At 42.4% G+C, this 22,357-nt stretch overlaps 4 protein-coding genes and 1 long non-coding RNA gene across 13 annotated transcripts; 2 read left to right on the top strand and 3 right to left on the bottom strand.

Moving 5' to 3' along the window:
- Positions 1-250: 250 nt before the first annotated feature.
- On the top strand, positions 251-1,988 carry LOC128873245 (uncharacterized). The gene is made up of 8 exons (XM_054116660.1): positions 251-482; positions 563-666; positions 742-900; positions 1,018-1,085; positions 1,162-1,344; positions 1,409-1,542; positions 1,625-1,729; positions 1,822-1,988. Exons 1-8 carry the CDS (start codon positions 332-334, stop codon positions 1,986-1,988), a joined length of 1,071 nt encoding a protein of 356 aa, XP_053972635.1. The 5' UTR covers positions 251-331.
- On the bottom strand, positions 941-2,111 carry LOC128873246 (uncharacterized). Of its 2 annotated transcripts, XR_008456372.1 has the most exons (4): positions 1,972-2,111; positions 1,767-1,900; positions 1,218-1,686; positions 941-1,079 (listed from the first exon to the last, which is right to left on the bottom strand). It is a non-coding gene; the product is annotated as an uncharacterized LOC128873246 (long non-coding RNA). The 2 variants fall into 2 exon arrangements; XR_008456371.1 differs by having other exon boundaries at positions 1,218-1,900.
- Positions 2,112-2,451: 340 nt separating this feature from the next.
- Positions 2,452-3,498, top strand: LOC128873244 (uncharacterized). The gene is made up of 3 exons (XM_054116659.1): positions 2,452-2,669; positions 2,900-3,067; positions 3,140-3,498. Exons 1-3 carry the CDS (start codon positions 2,600-2,602, stop codon positions 3,349-3,351), a joined length of 450 nt encoding a protein of 149 aa, XP_053972634.1. The 5' UTR covers positions 2,452-2,599; the 3' UTR covers positions 3,352-3,498.
- A 204-nt stretch (positions 3,499-3,702) lies between these two features.
- LOC128873243 (uncharacterized) lies at positions 3,703-7,643 on the bottom strand. Of its 7 annotated transcripts, none has more exons than XM_054116654.1 (6): positions 7,557-7,621; positions 7,319-7,465; positions 4,781-4,898; positions 4,629-4,703; positions 4,370-4,537; positions 4,103-4,307 (listed from the first exon to the last, which is right to left on the bottom strand). In XM_054116654.1, the coding sequence occupies exons 2-6, from the start codon at positions 7,325-7,327 to the stop codon at positions 4,105-4,107; spliced, it is 573 nt and encodes a 190-aa protein (XP_053972629.1). In that variant the 5' UTR covers positions 7,328-7,465; positions 7,557-7,621; the 3' UTR covers positions 4,103-4,104. The 7 variants fall into 7 exon arrangements, with proteins under 7 accessions (XP_053972627.1, XP_053972626.1, XP_053972629.1 ...); XM_054116655.1 differs by having other exon boundaries at positions 7,319-7,462; positions 7,557-7,574; XM_054116652.1 differs by lacking the exons at positions 7,319-7,465; positions 7,557-7,621 and adding an exon at positions 7,152-7,305 and having other exon boundaries at positions 3,703-4,307.
- Positions 7,644-7,749: 106 nt separating this feature from the next.
- Positions 7,750-14,342, bottom strand: LOC128873753 (solute carrier family 41 member 1-like). Of its 2 annotated transcripts, none has more exons than XM_054117562.1 (9): positions 13,736-14,342; positions 12,670-12,783; positions 12,187-12,459; positions 11,138-11,412; positions 10,308-10,641; positions 9,911-10,205; positions 9,573-9,775; positions 9,328-9,476; positions 7,750-9,226 (listed from the first exon to the last, which is right to left on the bottom strand). In XM_054117562.1, exons 3-9 carry the CDS (start codon positions 12,455-12,457, stop codon positions 9,047-9,049), a joined length of 1,707 nt encoding a protein of 568 aa, XP_053973537.1. In that variant the 5' UTR covers positions 12,458-12,459; positions 12,670-12,783; positions 13,736-14,342; the 3' UTR covers positions 7,750-9,046. The 2 variants fall into 2 exon arrangements, with proteins under 2 accessions (XP_053973537.1, XP_053973538.1); XM_054117563.1 differs by having other exon boundaries at positions 11,138-11,292; positions 13,736-14,332.
- Between the last annotated feature and the right edge of the window lie 8,015 nt (positions 14,343-22,357).

The following is a 22,357-nucleotide window of genomic DNA, read 5'->3' as shown; positions in this document are numbered from 1 at the left end:
TTTGGTTATTAACGATGACGCTAGTCAGGCCAGATAATATCGTCTCGTTCGATAAATTCGTAACGCTTACCAAATATTGTAGAGATAAAGAGAGGTTAATAACGTCCAAAGAAAACGACGAGTATTTACTGATTAGTGCCGAGATCGATTCAACCGTCGCAATGGAATGTCGTTTTTGGTATAGAATATTAATTTATTAACGAATAGATTAGGTTTTACAGTCATACCCTTGCTTTTATAAGACAGTAACGACAAAGAAGAGAAACAAACGAAACTTTGGTATTACCAAGATCGAAACAGAGAATATCCCGAGAAAGTGGTCGAACTGGGAATGGACAATAACATGTCGTATAATAGAATTTACACGACGCCCCAGCTGTCTCTGGTAATTAAGAATCTTGAGATCGCGGACGCTGGCATTTATTTGTGCCACGGCGAAGAGGGACAGGAGGCTGAAAATAAATTCAACTACAGAATCGAACGTAATGCTTTCAGCGAATTTACGCATACTGTTAACGAGTGGGTTACGTACGATTAATCAAATCAGCGCCTTTTGTAATAGCGAGTTTTAAGGAATCCAGTGTCGTACATAAAGAGCAAGGGAATATAACCGAGTGGGAGAAATATCGTGAAACCTACCTGGGACCGGTTACCATTCGATTTGCCGTAATATCGAATCGATTTAACTTACTTTGATCCGCCGACATTCGTGAAATGTCTATCGAATGTGATTCGTATTAGGTCTCTAAAATGTCGGAATTGTCTGAAATCCGAGATGTAGGAGTGACTTTGCATGTAATTTCCGAATGGGGTCCTTGGGGCCCGTGTGAACAATGCGTAAGAGGTCATGGCACTAGATCGAGTATAGGAAAATGTCGAGTAAAGCGATTTATAAATGAGGTAAGGAAGACGACGCGAATTTCAAACAAGGTCTTTACTTATATTATCTACAATAATACTTATTGATTTTATTATTTGCTTTCTGTTGCAATTCGGCTAATTTGAACGCTGCTATAGACGATCGCTAGCCAGAGCGATTCTTCGATAGTCAAGTTTTTCCAAAAGGCTCCGTCATTGCCCTGCAAGTGAGGAAATTGATTAAAATCGATTAAAAATTTTGTACATTTGTAACGCTACACGTGGTACCGTTCATCGTTTCAGCTCTATTCTACTCGAAAAAGAGTTTCCTGGCGTCAGTATGGCGGTACGGTATTTACCTGACTACATCCTGAAGGAATCGTGTACAAAGTGTGTGCGGGTAAAGAAGAAGTCGTCTCGCACGTTTAGATACATCAAACGATACGTGCTCATGGAAGGAGCTTACCTCACCGTCATTTGTCCCGAGTATAATTTGATTTTTAAACGTCATTCAAGCTTAACTCGTTTCTAACTTGTTTACGTCTTTCAGGTCGAGCTTGGAAACGCAAGTGTCGTGGAAGAAGGATTCGATCACATTGGAAAAAGGCGTCCGTAGATCATTTCGCAAATTGGATACGGTTGCTCGCGTGGTAGTAGACGCGTTCGGGACGCTTTATCTGATAGGTATTAAACTTATCGAGTAGATAAGTCGCATCTCCTGATATAACGTATCAAATTTTTCTATGTCCTCGCACATGCGTGTTAGACGTTTCCCCTTACGAGGCAGGGAACTATACCTGCTCTGTCGATAACGTTAAGGTGATGCAACTGAAAGTAATCGTTGTTTCCAAAGCCAGACTATTAACTCAAGGTAAGATTTTTATTAATCGATTAACAACGGTATTTACGACAATCTCTCGCAATGTCCGCATTCTTCTGCCATTCATTTTTTCTACCGTGCAGAATTTTTGCGTCACCTGGGATACCTGGGATATATATTCCTGCTGTGCTCGCTTTGCTACTGCAGTGGACTGATTTACACCTGTAAACAGAGGCACAAATTTCGCGCGGTCGAGTCGATCAAACAGGAAGGCGAAGAAAAAGAGGAAGTACCGTTGATCGATCAATAGCGATGATTCGAGAAAACGCTAGACGATAGACCCGCTTGGAAATATTCTGTACATGTACCAAATACAGTTTTATGTAATATAAACAATTAAAGTTAATTCACGAAACCCTTGGCACGCGCCAATTGATTTCTGAACAGTTAACCGCGCGACTGCGCACGCACGTGCTTGCAAGTGGGAAACACGTGTTCGTGCGTTTAAACAGGTAAAGACTTGAATAGTTTATAATAACGACGGTTCAAATTACAAAATAGGAAAGAATTTTTCCGATGTCAAAAGACTCCCCCACATCTGCGATAGTCTCTAGGATGCTGATGTGAAAACAGACCCGGGAATTTTAACGTAAACTGTGGTCCGCGAGTCGCGTTCAACTGATTGGGAATTGCAGTCGGTAGTCGTTAGTACGGTATCGTCTGAAAGAGACTTTAAGGCCGAGTGAAAGGAAGGTCTGGGAGGGACAAGTGCATGGCGTCGAGTCGGCTACCTGTAGTCATAGTTTAGTTCCAAAATGGCCGCGTTTGATCGTTCCTGTGCCTGCGTCGCGATCAAGATTGTTCACGAGTGAGCGAACGGATCGAAAATACAATAGAGCCGAAAAACGGGCACACGGCAAAATGAATCTTAGGACAAGGGTTGCCGCGGTACTCGCGATTCTTTGTCTGATTCCAGTTGAGAGAGCAACCGGTGAGTTTCGGGCACAGGCTGCATCTATATGTGCGCGCACACTGTGCGAGCAATGGCACACTTTCACCGCATACCGGACAGCGCATCCTTCTCGCGATCCATTGCGTTTTTCTTCTTTTTGATCACGCGGGCATATTAGGACATCCAGATTCATCTTCGACGAAACTGAAGATCTATATCGACGCGGGTGAGTCGAAACGGGGTTTAATTTATCGTTTACTCGGTTTCAGGTATCCTACGGAGATGCGTGAATTGTAGATCGAGAGGAGATTTGGGATCGTGCAAGGATCCGTTCACGATGAACTCGACGGAGATCGAAATGGAGAAAGGCGTGGATGCTGTCCCATGCGCGTCTGGATGGTGTGGCAAAATAATCGAAAGTCACGGTATAAACAACGGTAAGAATATGGTGAATCTAATGAAGGATTAGATTGATTCGATTAATTCGCATCCGCGTATATTTTGCAAAGAATACGGCACTGCCACGCAGAGGCTTTGTTTCCAACGTGGGCCCGACGACGGCGAGGAGAGGTGCGCTTACACAATGTGGAATTACAAAAAAGTGTACATGTGTCTTTGTTACGGGGATCTATGTAACGGAACGACGACACTGACCGCTTCCAACGGATTGATTCTTACGATGATTTGCTTTTTCCTTCGACGGTTAGTTTCGATATACTAGAATCTAATCGAATGTATTTATATTGTATAAAATGTTCCTTGTATCTGTACATGACGCGAGAATTTCCACGAATAGCCAGTACGTTGTAAAACATTAATTTGTTGTTAAGCCTAGGCGAGTAAAAAGTCTGTAAACTTTTATAATATATATATATATATGCTATATATTAACATATTTTACCTACGAAAATCACAGTGTTATGTGTTTTATATATGATAATCATAGCGAAAGCATGGCGCACGCGTTTTACGTAACAAATTTCGTTAAAGCGTTAAACGGAAACCAGAACCAACGGAATACATACATTGCGATATGTGTAAATCACACTCGGGAAAGTGTTAAACGCAGACTGTCCACGAACGACAACGGTACTTACATAGGTATATTACCGGAACATCTGTTTTGTGAGCGATTCGCGTTGAAACACATGAGAGATTGGTTCACTAGATAAGTGTTTTGACTAGTTACCTTTTCGAGACGTGTCAACTACAGCTGTGATATATCATCAGATGGAGCAATGCGATGAAAACAATGTATCTTTTAATTAATTTTTAGAATTTCAAATTACAAGCGAAGTTGCATAGAATGCATAAAATTCGATTTAAAATGTAATAAAATGAAATTATCGGAGCGTTGTCGATTTTTTGTCGTCACATCTTGGAGACACGGGGAAACTTGACGCTGTCTTTTATCTTTAACAAGATGCGACGTTCATTAGCGAGATTGGAAATGATCAATACGATCGTTAATTAGTCAATGCTTTCTATAGAACGGAGAAGAAGGCCTCAAGCTCCTTAGTATATGACCATGGAGACCGTTTTGTCTTCTCTCTTCTTGATTTCTCAGGAGCGCTCTTTCGTGCGGAATGTCATCGTAAAACAGTTCACCGAAGCCATAAAGATATTTCACCGCTAACATCGCTTTTTCGCCAGTCAATAGATACGGGTCGTGATATTCTGAAACATCGTCAAGCACTAAAGTAAGATTCCTCTTCAAAAATTGTTACAAGATTTCTTACCGAGTCCGTTAGAAAAATCGGGTGTCACGTGTTTTGATTCGTGGGAACTGTACCCTAGATCATTGATATCTACCGGCGGAATGAATACACCTACGGGCCACAAGGATTCCGCATTTTCTGGTTTAATATATACCGGTACGTTATTGTTCGTTGATCGTAGACGGTGCCCTGTAAAAAGTACACATCGTTGAATTAACAAATATTATAAATAGAAGGCTGTGTAAGAGTCTCATCGTCGATCGGAACTGAAATTTTGTACCGAACTGCCTCGGGTTTCCTGTTGCGCTTCGTCTTCCTATAGAGACGTAGGATCTCTGGTCGATCGTTCGATCCCCTGCACGATAATTAATTTTATTCGATGATGCAACCTTTTTGAAACGATACGCAATGGAATTACATTTATGGACTAACCGTCTGTCGTAATACCGTGTTCGTAAATATGGGGAGGGGAAACAAATTTCACGTGCACCTTCGAGAGGGGCAAAGCTCTAGTTGCTGCTATCGCAACTAGGAAGACCACTGCTTTCATCTGCAATTAAAATTCCCGAATGTTTAACCGCGTGCCACGAATCGTTTCCGAGAAACCCGTCGCAGAGTTCACCGAAAATCGTTACCGAGAAACCCGTCGCAGAGTTCACCGAAAATCGTTACCGAGAATTAAGTATAACACGTTTACGAACAGTATCGCGTTGCTGTTTCGCCAGTGGAGAAACTCATTCTTTACCTGATACCTGAGTATCATATAACGATAGTCGTTAAATCAACTTATTCTAGTCAAAATTCCGCTTCTGCGGGACACTCGGTCCCATTCACAGGTGCGTCGATTGCTATACGATTATTGTACTGCTCGAGTTTCAACCTGCCTTGTTTACACACACTCGCCGAACGACCCCGAACCCGAATGTGTAAACGGGTAGCTGTGGCCAAGCGCCGCTTACCCCAAAATATTTGGGCCTTTTTACCTGACGGAATAGTACCTACTCGTCATAAACCGCCTTTCACGATTATTATTTGGTGGCGGTACTATGTCGATAAATGCCTTCGATCCTTCCTCCGTGTACACCTGCGATCAACGTTCTAGACTACCACATTCTGTGGCAAAAACTAGTTCATTTACAATTGCAATTTGATTATGTTCGACTACGAGAGTATTTCGCGCGAATAGACACGCGCGATTCTATCTACAAGAGATCTTAGATCTTTAGATGCATAGATCGGGTGTTAACAGAACGTGTAGGGCGTCAAGCCGATGTCCACTGAAATGAACAATTACCCGTCGACACGGATGTGCTTCGCACATTGCACAAGTTTAAAAGTGAAGCTGAAAGCGAACCTGGAAGCAATATCCTCGCACACGTACGTTAGTATGCGTGTGTGCATGCGCGCATGTTTGTGCAGTTATACGCAATAGATGACTGTGAATTGGTTCGCTCATACAGGACTCGCAGCGGCGCATCTTGCCGGGGATTACATAGATATCTATTCATGATTTCGCCACTCCGTTGTACAGTCGAACGCGAACGTTCGTAGAAAGTAAACGTCCAAATGCAGCTCATATTTTAGGTGAAATCCCAGTCCCCTGCTACCTATTAGGCACATCCAAATACCTTTCGATTTACTGGAACAATGCACTACGACGTTTTGAAATTATTCGACGGGCTGTTTTGAACTTCAAAGAAACACAGATACGCGAAAAACGAGCGTTATTTTTCACGAGTTGACATTGACGTCAGTTTGTGTTTTAAGTAAACGCTTGATAACTTCATTTATTCTAATTCGATGTAGATACAGCAACCCCGTTTTAAATTTACCTTGAAAATGTTGTCGACTCACAACAGGTATCGACTTCTACGGAATGCTACCGGTTACGGATCACCCAGATTATAATAAAATAGTAAACGAACGAGAAACGTATCGCGTGTGTGCTTTCCCGAGCTATGCTGATCTAATACATAACGATATCGCGCTTGAAACCGGATCGTACATTTTCATCACCTTCACATAGAAGGAGCGCACTTGGGCTTGACAGAGCGTTATTGTACCCACGATAGCAACGGTTAAAGGCATTCGTGTGCTCGACGGTGCGTGTCAAACCACCCTTTCGCCTTCCTTTCCGCTCACCTTCACTCGCGAGTAGCAGTGGCTCCTGTGAATTCTGTCTTTATTGTGTGGTAGCGAAACGATATGCAACACCCAACAACGTGACGCAACATTTTTTCAATGCCAACGTAAAAACTTTCAATTTTCAAGCGGATACCGTTTCGTCAGCACATGCTTCTATTAAAAATAGCAAAGTTTCTGTGACACGTTCCCAAGTGTTTCTTTGACACGCGGCTTTGTCGATCGTATCGAAGACTCGATGAGACAAAAGTGCGATACCAGAAATCGTTAATTTTAATCGTACTTCACAACAGGAACGATATTATCATTTTCAGATAGGAGTTAAATATACTTTTTCGAAAGCACTTGTTACCTAGACAAACGAAGATTAAAAGTTCCAGGTGTATTGCGCATGAAATGATTGTAACGTCATCGAGTCACGAGAGGGAAACCGATCGACGATCATCGTGAAAATCTATGTTACACATAAATCGATGTTACGTCTGTTATGGAAAGATTGTCGGCGTTTAGTTGCGTCAACGAGTAACGTTTGTAGCAATTAACCCAGTCAAGGATCGTAACCGATTAAGTGTACGATGGAACCGTACGCGTACATACGCAAACTGCGATACACGATGTAAACAAGAGGACTTTACTTCGCTACACGAAAGAAGACACGTACACTTAACCACTGGTGCATTTTCATTTATTTTCGGTCGTAACGATCAAGATCTCGGTCAACGATTAATATAATCGCGTACCGCGGACACTGCATAGATCTCTGCGTATGTATACATATACCGAAAGATATCTTGATATGTATTTAACGATAAAGATCGTGCCACCCACCATTGTCATCGAAGATTCACCGTCAGCATTCGCGAAATTTGAACCACTGGCTCTAAGTTTATGTACGTGCTTTCGTCACTGATACACGGTCGTGTTGAAACGAACTTCCGGAGATACGGATCCTCGAAGGAACTCGTGTAGCGTCTTCTGAAAGCGACCAGAAACTGTTCCAGTTTAAATGTCTTGGGAGAATGTCGCGCGTGGGTTCCAGCATCCCCCTTCTTGTTATGTACCCCACCTGTGGAGACCAAGTTACGAAGGTTCGGGACACGGTAGAACTTTCATTTCGGCGAGCACGATGCAACTAGGTTTTACGCAACTTTGAATTCCCCGCGCGCGAGCCGACCACTCGCGACGTTCGAACGTACGCCGGGATACGAAGGATAATTGGCGGGATACAGAAAACATTTGGCGGGAAGTCGACGTTCTTGTTGGCGGCGCCACATTTGAAGGTTGCGTAGTTTTATTGTAGATACATAACATTTCACAAATTTTTTGTGAAAAGTGATATCGTCGTAAATCACAGGTTGCTATACAAAATAATTTATTATTATCTACATGTTATGGCATTACTTGTGGAATCATATTTATCATCGGTTATTCTACGAGCAAGTACCATGCATAAATTATATCTAGTTTGCGCTAGATCACGCGTTACTCCGAAATATTCGTTACACATCACTGCAATATATATGTAATATATAAAATTCATGCTCTTCCCAAACGTTAATTCTTTTGTATCTAGATTGCTTGGGGATGTAACAGTTTCGTTGCAGCGTATGCCATTCTAACAGTCTATAATTTTATAAATCTATTGCAGTATAAAACTTATTCCAAACTTGTAACGTTAATGTTTTGAAGTTAGTTGTATCTACAATTATCTAGTATTGTCGTTTTTACAGAATTGAGAATTCTGGGTGAATTCTCACGATTTAAAATATCCATTCCGTTGTGTATACTCCTGCCAGCATCTTTACAGTTTTATTTCACGATACAATTACTAGTCAGCGATAAAATACTGATCTGGTCTTTGCTGGTGAGCGATAAAATCTCTTGCAAACATAACGACAGAGATGTACTATAATTATTAGTCTGCACATTTTGTGCACTTATGGTGTATCGCAATATGAAAATCACGCACGAAACCTATACAGAATTCATTTTATAAAACAATGTAGCTATATTAATATTTTATTTTATACAAATATGTGGAATATGTATACGTTTAACATGTTTTTCATATTTGTGTATGCCATAAATGCATAAAATCCACAGTCCAATGATTACACATAAATTATATAATTAAAAATAGATAAAAACGTATAAATCGCGCGTTTGTAAGTAGTCACTGATCAACAGATTCAACGCAAATTTCTTTCCGTAATAAACGATTATTAAAAAGTATTAATAAATTATATCATGGCAGAGTACCATGTACAATCAAGTTATTTCAAGATTATGGTCACTATGTGTCGCATTTTTTCCTAGAACGCGCCTAACGTACCGTTAAAAGATCCTCTTGATGAGGAGAAGAACAATCTTGATTTCCTCTCTTACGTTCTGCTTCACGAGACACTCGTTCTCTTAATTAATCCTCCTCTTCGTTCGCTTTTTTTTTCTCCGCGACACGTTTGTCTCCGACGGCATTGAACGTCCTTCAAATTCATGTGCTATATCTTCGTAAGAAACATCGACGCGCAGTTCGATAGCTGCACTTGTTTTTTCGCATCATTCACGACCATATTCTTCGTGAATGGTTCTTAGGAACCAGAACGCCACCGCCAAGAATAAAGTTCCCGTAAGGTCGCCCAAAGCTGTCAGGTACGGTATAGCTGAATTATCCGGGTCAATCTTGTGCCGCCACATAGCGTGAATAATTATATGCGCCACGTAAAGCAGTAACATGACCTACGAAAGATAAATTGTTTATTATTATTTTTTTCTCCTGCGACGGGCTTCGAACCTTTCACTTTTGCCCGCAAGAGCGCGAATCGGTTTGTTTTACTCACTTGCAAAACGGCCACCACGAGGTAAGAGACCGCGAAATATGCTTGTATCGTGGATTCTCCGTGTTTGATGTAATCCGCGATAAAGATGAAGACCAATTCGCCGACTATCGCCATGGAAATGAGTATTCTGGCAGTTTTCGCGTACGGCGCTGGGGAACGAAAGCGAACGCGATTAGGCAATCGTAGAAGTGCGAAAAATATGTAACAGCAACATTCGTTATTCTTGCGCCACGTGCGCCACTTACAGCCTTTGAAGAGAGCCTTCCACGGGCTAACCCACATTTTCGAAGACGGAGGTAAAATTCCCATAATCGATATCTGATGCAACGTAGTGGAGATCCGAGATGCTTGTACGGAGACTAAATTACCACCAATTCCGTTTATGATAGGTTGAAAGATCACGAATCCATTGAAATGAACAACGTAGTCGAGAATTAAACCGCCGAATCTAAATGGATGTGAAAATATTGCGTTATTTACGTTACGTAGAATTGATTATTTGCGATTGTCTCGAGGTACGTGTAATTACTAACGTCGGTCGAGAATGGAATTCCACGTTATGTAATCGGTTGATCGTACTAACCCGCTAATAAATAGAGCAGACAAGACAGGAACCCATCCGGACGTTAAAACGTTTCTGGTGTATTCGTTGTTCAGGACGACGTAGATCCAAAATGGCAGTACCAACAAGTAACAGCCAAGTATTACGTACAGAACCCACATTTGCGTTTCTAATCTCGCGAACAACGAAGACGCGATCGCCGATAGTACGCTAAGCGATACCACGTCTCCGACGGACGCTGCCAAAGGTGTCGCCAAATTGTCAGGGTTCATTTTGCATCGATACGATAGCATAATGACGGCGATCATTACGAAATCTGTTGGAAAGAACGTTAATGATGGAAACGACCGATAGAAAAATGTTTAACGGGGAAATCTGCATAATAAAATAGAAACGTTGACGTCCAACAGCTATTTACCTAGGATAAAGCAAGAACTGGTGGCGGTGGATACGCTGGATGCGGCCAATAAAAGACAGTGTTTCCACTCGAATGTATACGCGGAGCCTTCTGCTATCGCGTCGACCACAACTGCGAAAATCGACACCAAAATAGACGCGACGATAGCTTGTATTTGTACTAGCGCGATGTTACCGATAATCATTTTCGCTATTTCTCGAAATTCGTGCATGTTCCCCAAGTTCACTTGGGTACACAAGCGGGAGGCCAAGCACATGTCGAGATTGCCTTTTAATCCTAACAAAGAGGGCACCAGAATTAATAATTGAGAAACGGTGGTGAACACTGTCCAGTCCTAAAACAAAGACGACGGATTTAATTAAACGGGGGACCGAGGTGGGGGGGCTACGGTTAGCGATTCCCTCGGCTGGGCGTTCTTACAAATGGAATGCGACCAGGAACGTAAATTGCATTCCAAGAATTTCCACATTAGTGGAAACGGATAAAATCTTGGATCGCGGGTATTTGTACCGATGGTAGGGAGAGGGGTGGAGGGGAGGCATTTATGTAAAAGATTCTCGAGATTATGACGGTGTTGCTTTGGGACCGAGCCGTAACGTCATTTCCACGACAGATAAAATGCACAGACGCGATAAATAAGAAAAGACGCTGCCACGCGTTCAATATTATCTTCAGACAATAAGAACGAAGTGCCCGTTCGATAAGACCGCGGAGCGTTCTAGGGAAAAATACCTGATTTACGATCGGGACTGGGAATTTTTACATTTTAAGATGCCAATAAGGATAATACAACGATCCGTTACGTGCGCTGCTAACGTCGGAGAACGTACCTTGACCTCGTCGAGAACCAGACCCGCTCCGATGGTGCCTATCCCGGCGACGAAAAATGGCACAGCGACTTGTAGGGTTGTCTGATACCATCTCTCGTTCGCGTGGGTGTTGTTGCCGAATCCAGCCGGGTGATTATGAAAATCAGGATCAGGATCTGAATTTGCGATGGAAGAGATCGTCACTAAGGAACTTCCACTTGAAAGCGATCCACCACCAAGCTTGGGCAGTGACATGTCCGCTTTGTTCTTTTGGCCGTTAGGGGTTTTCAAACCCGCTATCGACAAACCAACACATCTCACATCGCGCAGTACGATGTTTCAAAGATATTTAACTAACATCTACCGGACCGGTAAGCGCGGATCGGCCGAGCAAACCGTCAATTATCACACCGATCGCGATATTTGTCGGAACTCGACGATTTCGATCGATTCCATCGTCAGCCCATTCTCTACCGTACACGTACGTATACTACCGTAATTGGCAACGACGCGACACGTAAACAACAGCGTCTTATATTCGACGATACTCGACGCGTCCCTACGCTTTTGGTACTGCCGCGATGATTTCTCCGTTCGGAGAACTAAATGGAAATTAACGAACAAGGTTATCGCGTTGGACTGATTATTGTTATTTACGTATTGTAATACGCCACGATATTTCATTCCTGTATCTTGCTCCCCACGAGTTGCGCGAGTAGTTTCATCGGTACCCTTTATCGATACACGACGTGATTAATTAACGGATTGAATTTTCGCTACTATCAATTCGTCGCTGTTCGTAAACCGGTTTCTCTCCACTCGAAAGTTTTCGCAGACATTCTCATTGAATAGAATCGGTTGTGAAACAAAAGAATGTATTCCGTTATCATCGTCGTGACAATAAGCGAAACAATCTACTGTTTCGCGATCTAACGACGAGAACAAACGCTGCAAAAGTCTGTCGAAAAGGTTGTCGATCTCGAAACGTTGCGCATCGAATTTCAATCGCGAAATGAAAAACGAACGATCTCGACGCGGAGGCGATGATATTTCGCACAGTGGTTGCTTACCTGCCACTTTTTTCACAATGTCCGGTTCCGCTTTAATGTCCGCCAATGCGTGCAGTTTCTCGTCGCCTGCCTTCTCCATGCAGTCGAAATCCAACGCATAGTTATCCTTGCCGTTCCACGCGTTACCGCGCGATATGGTGAACGCGTGATCCTTAACTCTCGTGTCGTTTGGCATGTTTGGTAATTGCTCATGATCCGCACGGTTGTTTAACTTTATAGCATTTACGGCCAAAAACGCCGATTCAGTCGACGAGTCCGGAAAAACGACCATACCTGTAATATCGTTGGATGATTTGTACTGATCCTCTACTCGCGAGGACGATGCCACCGAGACAATTCATTGTACTCCGCAAACGCTATTCGCTCGTTTGCGAACGTATCGATCGCGAATACGCAACTTCCCGAAGGTCAGCTTTCAGCTGGCGATAAATCTAACTCCCGACTCGGGAAGAAGTTTTTTCAATTAAATTTCTCGTCACGTACCGGGTTCGGTGCTGGCGTACGATCTTGAAGTAGTGTCCCCGTCGAAATTGGCCGTGTACAGGATCGACTTGTGATAATTTCACGTCGGATCTGCCTATTTCGGTCAGTCTCGATCTGCTCCGATGATCGATAAGAAAAACAAAATTATCAATAAAAACTTATCGTTATTTCTAAAATCTAAAAACGATACCGAAATATTACTCTCGAAATCCTGGGAAATCGACGATCGGTACCGATAGATGAATTAAATTTATGTAACGGATAATTCACACCTCGCTAGTCCCGTTTAGCTACTATTTTAATGTCGTTGCTCTTGGTCTAGACGTTTTGATAGCGCGCGAAACATTATATACGAGATCAGCATAGTATCGTTAACGACACGAGGAACTTGGTTCTTGTATTACTCCTAATCTGATCCCACGTGTCGGTGGGCTTAAATTACACGCGTGCAAAACGCTGAAAACGGCCGTGCACGTGGATTCAGACGGGAATCCACTTATTGTTAGAGGGCAATATTTTCCGCGGCCCCGCGAATCGCGTCGTTATCGAATCTACCGTTAACGAGACCTCGGGATTTCGTCAATTTGTTTTCATTTTATGCGCTTGTTTGCTTGTTTACGCGGTTACTCGGAAGCGCCGAGAAGAAACCCCACCCGTTTCTTTAACCACATAAATCTGTCGTTAATTACCTCAAACCGTGAGTTTTTTGCGCGATCAATGACGACAACGACGTCGATAAAGATCACATTTCTTAAGCGCTGATCCGTCGCGCGCTTATACCTTCGCTTAAATCCCTCGATCGCGACTACTTTTGAAATTCCCTGCCGTGTCGTTACACCCGTCGCGTGTCCAATTGACGGTTTTCTTTTCACGTGTACACGTAACACAGGAAAAAAATATCGTGTCCTTCGTGTACCGTCGCATTGTCGTACAACCGAACGATATCGACGAATACCTATCACCTAATTGGTCGCGTAGAGAATAACAACGAGAAACAATAATCGACGACAAAATGAAAATGAAAATAAAAATAAAATGCCTTCGTGATCGTCTGACATGTACTTACGTAGTAACGATGTATCGAGGAATTCGCGCCAGCGTGTCGACGTTTCCTAGTAAAACGTTTATTGTTCCTTGATGTTCGATTGACCCTGCCACTTCTGACTCGAGCTGCTTCGATGTTCTCGAATGATCGCGCGATTTCCGACAAAAATCCTTCCGTTGCTCGGAAGTGGCCGGTTTGGGATGAAAGTTTGATCTAGCCGGCTCGAGGCGGGACAGCCTGATGGACGGTGGGCGATCAAGATCCAGCGCAGCGTCGCGAAATGATACGTAAGGTAAGGTGGGTAACGCGAACCGTGAAAAGGAAGCTTCGTCTCTGGTAAATGCACCACCGCGGACCGAACCGTTTGCCTCACTCGGTTGTGGTTGACTGATAAAAGAAGCCTCGGTTCGGTTCGTCTGTCGGTGCTTAATCCGCTCATGTGCATAGACGCGACGTGCTGCTTCGATGCCCGGACGTACGCACGTGCGCTATCTTCTTCAACGACAGTGGGAGAACTTATCGCGAATAGATTGTAGATATCGTAGATCGCTAATTGATTTGCGACGTCGAATCTCCGTTCAGACTTGAATCTATTCTGTCCGTGCTATTTACAAGTCCGATCCTCCCCCTACCTCGTCGCGTTTCGATTAAATGACGTAGCCCCTTACGTCTGAGCCTCAAGTATTTAGCTCGATTCGATGATAACTCGAACGAAATCAGTCCAAGCACTCGATAACGGAACAAATCATAAATAAGATCGTCGTTCATTCACTTGTATCGGTACAGCGACTCGCACGTAACCTTTATTCCTTCGAGTCGCGGTAATCGTGTTTTATTTATCGTCGAACACCTAAGCGTACGTTGTTGTCTTTACCGTTGTAAATTCGTATAATTATTTTTTACTCCGTGCATGCAACGCACAGACTCATCCAAAGCAACTGACTCAGCACCAGAAAAGAAACGTGTACGTACATGTATCGCTGCGAGGACTTCTATTGTCATTTCGATTTTAGTTTTTATCCAGTAATTTCGAATCGAAATATTACTTTCCCGATCGAACCATCACACGGTCTGCAACGTGCGTTCAGTTCCTTTAATATCAAGATGACTCGACGAGGATTGAGTTACGTGCAAGTAAACCTATTCGTCTTTGAAGACATTCCAAAATAATTGGCATTCTGCTCTTGCAGTTGCGGATTGATTGGGATTTACCTTTTATTCTCCATATTTTTTCCTCGATTACATCACGGACGGGGAAACACTAATTTCCGACATGCGTAGTCGATTTACCAGGACCGATGAGGATACCGCGAATAGCAATAGTGTCGAGTCAGAAATACTCGCGTAACAATGGAACAATTTAACTTATCAGACATTATTAACAGTAATTATGTTAAGGCGATTGCACAGCAAAATGAGTCTAGTGAAATTACGCGAGCACGATAGGGATCGACGTCGAATTTAAGCAAATAGCACTCGGTCTGAGAAAATGGAAAACGAAACACTTAAAACGATATCGGTTCGCGGCATCGAGGATGTCATTGTCGGTGACTCTTATTCCTTCGCGCGACGAGTAAGCTTGTACGTTCGGAACGGAGTGTGTCATCTCCAAAGATTTCATCCGGTGCAAGATCCGTCTATTGCTGATTCCAACCGGTCAGACCGGATAATATTTATTCTTTTCGACATCATTTGTCATCGAGTCACTCGATTTTATCAGACAATGGATAGCACCGGTCGATTCACTCGGAGCTTGCTTATTGTCTGTCAATCTAAAAAGTCGAAAATACAACAACCATTTTACCGTTATGCACGCCGAGCATTCCGAGACGTGATCGATAGTTAAATTGCACCGGATGCATACTTCGTTAGACGGTAACTTCGTTTCGGGCATACATACTCGAACGTGTTTCCAGATAATCAGATATCCATTGCGCTAGAGTGGATATCCGCACTGACGGCAATGCTAATTTCACGAGAACTTCGGCAGAGCAACAACACCGAGTAGGTACAAGTCAAGTACGCGTTCTAATATTTACGTTTAAACTGCCCATGTTTAATTTCATCTTGCGCGAAAGGGGTGATATCGGAGCGATAAACAGATTTAAACGTCATATCTGCGCTGGATGATTTGCTAGATAAACGTTAAACTTTATTTTCAAATTGCATGCCGTCCGATTTAATCGTCGACTGATAAAAGTACGAGGTTGCTGCTTCGATGTTTGATAGAAACGGCTTACGTTAAAATTTGTAATTTTCCAAGTTGTACTTACGGTCACAGTTTAGAATTACAGATTTTTTTATTTTATTTTAACCATCTCTATCGTTCACAAAAACATTACGTGAAAAGGTGCCACGTTAACAATAGCCGACCGTTATCGATAACGATCCCGATGATATTCTTCTCTTTGTTAGCGAGTAATTAGTTCAGTTTTCATGCTAATCTGAATACTACAATATAAACAAAGTTTATAGCGGCTATATTACTGGCAGTAAAACGCGCGAATCTGTTCTGCGATTTCTCTGGAGTAATCAGCACTATAAAACGTGTCACGCACCGCTTCTTTGACCGTGATTTCCCACAAACTTATCGGGCTTGTTCTCTGCGGCGATGTAAACCACATTTCTCTTGATGTTCCAATCCTCTTTATCTCGCAACTAGTGTACTACTATGACAAGTTTGTCACAAAAAAAGAAAACGTGGTATTGTTAACTCGCGGTGATTGATTAACTATTTCTTTCTATTACAGTCAAGTGTCCGATAGGAGGAGATAATAAGTTACGAATAAAGATCAAATGGAATCGAGTAAGAAATAGAATTTTTTAAGCGGTACATCCTTCCGCGAGTAATGACGCGCAATTTTCCGTAATCCTGTATGCTCCTCGCATTAATTTTCACCGCGTGTGACATTGAATGTGTTATCATCTTGGATGCAACTTAAGTGGCTAAATAATTGCTTTAAATCGAGGCAAGCCCGGTGATGTGTACTTTTTCGAGGCGACGAAGAAATAAAGATTCATGAGCTGATTACAATTCCAGAAGAAGGATTCTCTAATATATTCCTATTGTCTTGTGGCGTATTTTTTTGTTACAAGGAAAACGTAAACCAATTCGTTTTCGTTCGGTATTTTCCAATCTGTCCGATAAGATTTATTTCCTGTTTACCGATTCTACGAGCGTATTTGTATATTCGCGTATAATAGTTTCTTCGTCCGCCTTTTTCCAGATAAGAAGAATCAAATTTTAATAGCCTTTTTTTTTTAAGAATTTCGCAACTGTTTGACATACTTAAGGTTGACGTCAAATCGTTGTGGCGACCGACGATAACGCAAAGTTGATGCTGTTAGGGATTTTGCGATTAGTAACTATAGATGAGAACATTACATACCGATGCGTTATCGAATCGAAATCGTGAGCGGGCTGCCGATCATAACAGGTACGAGGCGAGAGATTTCGATGTCCGATCGTATATTTTCATTAGCGATTATCTCGTTGACCTTGTTACACTCGTAGTTTTATCGGAATCTTTATCGATTCACTATCGATTGGAATTCAATTTGTTTGATACTACCGAGACGGTATAACATTATCATTTGGGTTAAGTAATGTATTATAACAATATGAATCGATCGATTATATTACAATAATGGTTAATCGTGTTTCGAACTTACTTTTTTTATCGTGTAACATACTTTTTTTTCAGACGTACGAACTCGACATTCGACAGAACATCGTTGTAATAGTCCAATAGGTACGATGACGTGAGTAATTTAAGATCGTAATCTTCGTACGTGCCGGTAGCTTCACTCGTTTAGATAGGGAATCGCAGGAGAGGGAAAGAAAATGAAACGACAGTGTTAATCGTTATTAGACTATATTATTGGACGTATCCAACTATTCTTGACTAACAAATAATATTTATCGACAAACAACGAATCTCTATGAACTTACATTGTAATTTTGATTTTTGAATATTTTGATTCTAGATTATCGCTCTTTCGGCGCTTTGTACCCTCGAACAGTGTCAGAACATTTCTAACAATTGTTTCGAAACAATATCAAACATAGTTTCAAGTTACGATAAACGCTAATACATGAGATCGTATGCGCGATGTCCAATGGGTTCATGAATCTTTCAAAACGTATTTTCCGTTTGGTAGCAAACATTTTTATCGGTGCAAACGTACATTAGGTTTCCGCGAGACATCGTGTATCTAACTTGTATACAAGAATTTCTTTGAAAATGTTATCTATTCATTTTATGTACATTTGCATGAGATCCGAAAAATGTATGCATTCTCTTGATTTCTCGTATACAAACCGGATAAAACAGACTCGCCGAAAATTGTTTCCTTCCGTCGTTAAAATAAAGTATATCGTGTTAATTTCAGTTTCTTCCATATAATCACGGATTCACAGATACAAATATTCCATGATCTTCGATCTTAATTAAATCGCGTTAAACGTCTCGTATAATTACATTGGTCTATTTCGTTCTCGAAAAAATAGAAACGAAAACTTTATAGAGCAAGGCATAAATATTAGAACCTCTATCGCGTAAATACTTATAAATATACGTATTTAGATGAAAGCATTATATTAGGAACATTTGGTTTGCTGTAGTCTAACGTTACGTTACAACTAGCGTTACGCTTAAAATTATGTATCTTCTTTGGTAGTAAACGATCGATACCTTCTTTCCTCGGAAAAGGACTTTGTTGTGTACAAAAACTATCCCTCTATATTTCGAAAAAGTCTCGTAGTTCCGTCGATTCGAAGAAGATCGACGTTTGCATTGTAAAAATAACCGTCTTCCATATTTATGACTTTCACAAAAAATATTTTGGTACAGTGTGCTCTTACTCCTTTTTTTTTCTTCTTCGTTATACGCGAATAGCGAGTGACCATTTTAAAAATTTACTACGATACCACACGGATTTAATTGTCGTCCGTTTTACTGTTTTGCGTCGCAGTTGTTCATAATTAGCATACTCGTCTGTACGTGATTAGACAAAACTACACTGATTTACTGCGATGACCGCTTCTTATATACACACACACACATGGGTATGCGCGTACCCGCGCACATGTTCTTTGCACACCTTTAGTCGATATATGTATTTCTATATATAAATATTTAATAATTCGTCATCGAAACAGTGTTTACTTGTACTTCTGGTTTACCGAATAGATACATTCACTTTAATTACGCTAATCTTCGTTTCTCCGTTGTTCGCTAACAGAAAAATAACTAGAGGACCCTGAATCGTGGTACCTGTTCGTCGCGTTGCAAATACTTATCGCGGTTGGCTGTACTCTCTTCTAATTTTGATTTTCTTTTCGTTTACTTATCCCACTACGAACGTTACGTATTACGATATCCTTAAATGTAGCTTTCGCCGCTTACGGTATTGCTTAACTTTAGACGTGCAAAACGTTTCAGAACAATTCACGCACATACATACACATGCTTGTTAAATGTACAAACGGAATTCGTAAATGTGTATAAATATAAACGATTCGGATGCTGTTGGTCGAGTCCCGTTTAGGACCATTCCGTTCTAATTACGTATAACGTTTCCCTGTGTTTCGATTGGCGCATATCTCGATTAGGTAAAGCTTAACTTAGGATCGTACGTTTACAAATAAACGTAATAGGAACTTAAGAAATCTTCGGTCCATCGCGTCGTTATTATCGTCGCTTGTGCGCGGATTACTGCTCGAATGACGTTTACGGGTCGGTTGCTCTTCGAAACGTCGAATTTCGCGCGCAAACAATTTTCAAAGCGCGTCAGTCGGACCGAACTTAGAAGAACACGGATAATTAGTTGTTACGTCGGTTAAGTAGTCGTATAACATGGTGCGTTACGTATATATCTTTGTGCGTTCAGAATTTCTCGTGACGCTTGCGTAATGTTTTCAACCAGAGCTGTTATTGTCAGGCGGTCGCTCGAACTTTACGTAAGAGAAAAGAAATATACATAAAGTGAAATATTATATACATGTTTATATACATATAAATATGTATATAACGGCACTTTATCGAGATAATAAGTACACGTCGGAGTAAGGTGAATCCTTCGATGTAACAATACGTCGTACGCTATTTTTGTACGCGGATCGTTATTTCGAATAGAGCAAAATCGACGAAAAAACAAAAAGAAGCGAACAGTTAAGGTTATCGTTAGGTGCCGCTCCGTAAGAAAGAGCAGTTGTAGGAACGCATCTAGCTAACGAACTCGCGAAATTTCTGTTCAGAATTTGTGCCCTGCGCATTTTGCGCTCAAACCCATGCTAATTTGCCTTTCACGGTTTCCCGCGTTTTCGGTAATGTTATAATTCACTTTACGTTTATGCATAGAGACGCATTAGAGGTGCGTCGCGCACGTCGAAATTCGATTCTCAACCGTAGCACGAGAGCGGACGCGCGTACCGGAGATGATGGAACGCGGCGGCTACAAGCGTTTCCCCGTTTTTCGTGATTTCATCGAAGAATGAAACGGGAATAAAGAGAAGCGTAGAAAACCAAAAGGCACGTGTCGCGTGAAAGGGGTGCACGTAAATCCGTTCACCCTTCCGCTCGGCGGAGTCCATTCACAATGCTCATGTTAATTCTCCGCGTTTTTTTTCCGGCATCGACCCTAATTTCACGATTTCGACGCGTTTTACAAACTTTTTTTTCTCCACCGTTCTTATTCCCGTGTCCCTTGGTTGGCATTTCTCGAACAGCGGCACGCTCCCATCTGTCGTCGTGGTCGTTCGTCGACAGGTCGGCAGAAAGGAGACAGGGGGAGAGGCGGGTCGGTTACAATGGAGAGTCCAGGAGCTTGGCCGTGCTAAGCCAGAATAGGGGGAGGGAAAGCGGAGGGAAGGGACGAAAATCTTATAAAAGATTTCCAAAATATTGTGTAAATCGGCTGGGGTGCGTGCCAGGCCAGCTGAAAATTTGGGGTGAAATTCGTCGAAACGGTGAGCGTGTGCCGGCGACGTGCACCCGGCACGCTTCACGCGCCGACGATGGTGCTAAACAAATAAAGGGTTGCGCACCATTTCCGCGGACCCTTTTCGAATCTCTCTGAAAACCGAATAACGGCGAACAATGCCGGTATTTTCACCCCGTTCGGCCAACTATTTCCCGTATCGCGGATTTCTCGCTGTTCCCCCGTTTGGAAATCGTTGAACTAGGAAAAAAAAAGAAAAGAAAAATAGACGGGTATATACGCGAGTCTCGCGGTGATCGGGGGAGAATCGCACGCGTGTGTTTGTCGCGTGGAGAAAAACGAGGGTGAGGTCGACCAAAGGATTTCAACGATTCGAACCCTTCTACGCCTCGCAAGGCTGTGAATTTTTTTTGCGTGATCTTTCTAACATTATTTTTTTGTTTAGTTAGCCAGTGTTGGCACCGTTTTTAAGGAACACATGGCTCGAGTGATTCCACCTCCAATTTCCCATCTCGCGAAATTCGAATTATAGATTTCTTTAGTTACATATCGAGTCCCCTTTTGTTTCACGAAATTCGCTGCGCAGCAAAATGTTTCGAACCCCGTCTTGCCACGTGGATTCTTTTCATCGTCGAAGACGCCTGCTGCGGACGCGGCGGTGGTCAGTGGTGGCGAAATTATTACGGGGTTGTGGGGGGGGGATAAAATTTCCAAGTTGCCGTACGATAGGGGAGAAAAAGCGGACGTGGAAGCGAGGAAGAGGCAAAAGGGTCGAAGTATCGAACGGAGAGAGGGCTCAAGAGGGGAGAAGCTTTGATAATTGCAATTCACTTCCTTGTCAGAGTGTAAGCAACGTTGTGGTTGTGGTGGTTGATGAGTCGGAGTGGCCAGGATGAACCGGGAAAATGGAGGGGTGCTTACGGTTCGATATTTTTTTAAAAACCGCGAGACTCGAGACGAAACCGTAACCATCGCGTTTATAAAGAAACGTTTGGGAAACAAAGGCAACGATCCCGATTTTTCGCTAGCGTTCGCATACTTCGTAAGGTTCTGTCTTCGCATCCACGCACTTCTATTTTCGTAATTGTATTCATTCGATATCCTCGTGGCAAGGGAAATCGATCATTTCCCCGTCGTTAACTTTTCTTTGTTCAAAAATGTCAGGGTAGAATTCGACGCGCTGTAATTAATATCTGAATGCGAAGGATAATGAAAAATTGGTGGTTTTGTCTAGCGAAGGGAATTACATTCCCCTCCATGTTATATACATATATATTTCCCCCGTTTTCGGAGCTCTTGGAAACCACAAGATCTTATTGATTTTTATACATATCCCCGTTGGGTGTGGGTGGATGGACGTCCAATTTTCGGTGTGTGCGTGCGTTCGTGTGTTTGCGAACGAGAGTAGGAGTTAGCTGTGTCATTTACTCATTGGTCGTTGGTTCGAGAGAGGTAGAAACAGTCCGCCATCCCTTTTCGAACCGTCGACTCGGCCATCAACCGAAAGAAGAACTCCGATATAGCGCAAGCGTTTCACGTCTTCGGTTCGCGCTCTCCCTCTCGCTGAAAATTGACCAACCCGCTTTTCCTTTCGTTTGCCCATAAAATATTATCCCTCGCTACACCCTCGAGAAGATCGCCGAGTGAAAGAAACTCTCCCTTTCGTCTTTCACCGCCTCTCCCCGTTTTCCTTTCCGCGCG

The sequence above is a fragment of the Hylaeus volcanicus genome, chromosome 3 (assembly GCF_026283585.1).
Source record: "Hylaeus volcanicus isolate JK05 chromosome 3, UHH_iyHylVolc1.0_haploid, whole genome shotgun sequence".
NCBI classification, from domain to species: Eukaryota; Metazoa; Arthropoda; class Insecta; order Hymenoptera; family Colletidae; genus Hylaeus; species Hylaeus volcanicus.
This window is presented reverse-complemented; position numbering and strand designations above follow the sequence as displayed.

Excerpts from the sequence above, each read along its gene's own strand:
- LOC128873244 (XM_054116659.1), top strand. The coding sequence starts at position 2,600 with ATGAATCTTAGGACAAGGGTTGCCGCGGTACTCGCGATTCTTTGTCTG. Across the intron at positions 2,670-2,899 it reads TCCAGTTGAGAGAGCAACCG|GTATCCTACGGAGATGCGTG; the intron begins GTGAGTTTCGGG and ends ACTCGGTTTCAG. Across the intron at positions 3,068-3,139 it reads AAGTCACGGTATAAACAACG|AATACGGCACTGCCACGCAG; the intron begins GTAAGAATATGG and ends TATTTTGCAAAG.
- LOC128873753 (XM_054117562.1), bottom strand. The coding sequence starts at position 12,457 with ATGGTCGTTTTTCCGGACTCGTCGACTGAATCGGCGTTTTTGGCCGTA. Across the intron at positions 10,642-11,137 it reads TGGTTCTCGACGAGGTCAAG|GACTGGACAGTGTTCACCAC; the intron begins GTACGTTCTCCG and ends TCTTTGTTTTAG. Across the intron at positions 9,227-9,327 it reads TCGTGGTGGCCGTTTTGCAA|GTCATGTTACTGCTTTACGT; the intron begins GTGAGTAAAACA and ends TATCTTTCGTAG.
- LOC128873243 (XM_054116651.1), bottom strand. The coding sequence starts at position 5,825 with ATGCGCCGCTGCGAGTCCTGTATGAGCGAACCAATTCACAGTCATCTA. Across the intron at positions 4,899-5,702 it reads TGCGAGGATATTGCTTCCAG|ATGAAAGCAGTGGTCTTCCT; the intron begins GTTCGCTTTCAG and ends TTTTAATTGCAG. Across the intron at positions 4,538-4,628 it reads AGGAAACCCGAGGCAGTTCG|GGCACCGTCTACGATCAACG; the intron begins GTACAAAATTTC and ends TACTTTTTACAG.
- LOC128873245 (XM_054116660.1), top strand. The coding sequence starts at position 332 with ATGGACAATAACATGTCGTATAATAGAATTTACACGACGCCCCAGCTG. Across the intron at positions 901-1,017 it reads TAAAGCGATTTATAAATGAG|ACGATCGCTAGCCAGAGCGA; the intron begins GTAAGGAAGACG and ends ACGCTGCTATAG. Across the intron at positions 1,345-1,408 it reads CTCACCGTCATTTGTCCCGA|GTCGAGCTTGGAAACGCAAG; the intron begins GTATAATTTGAT and ends TACGTCTTTCAG.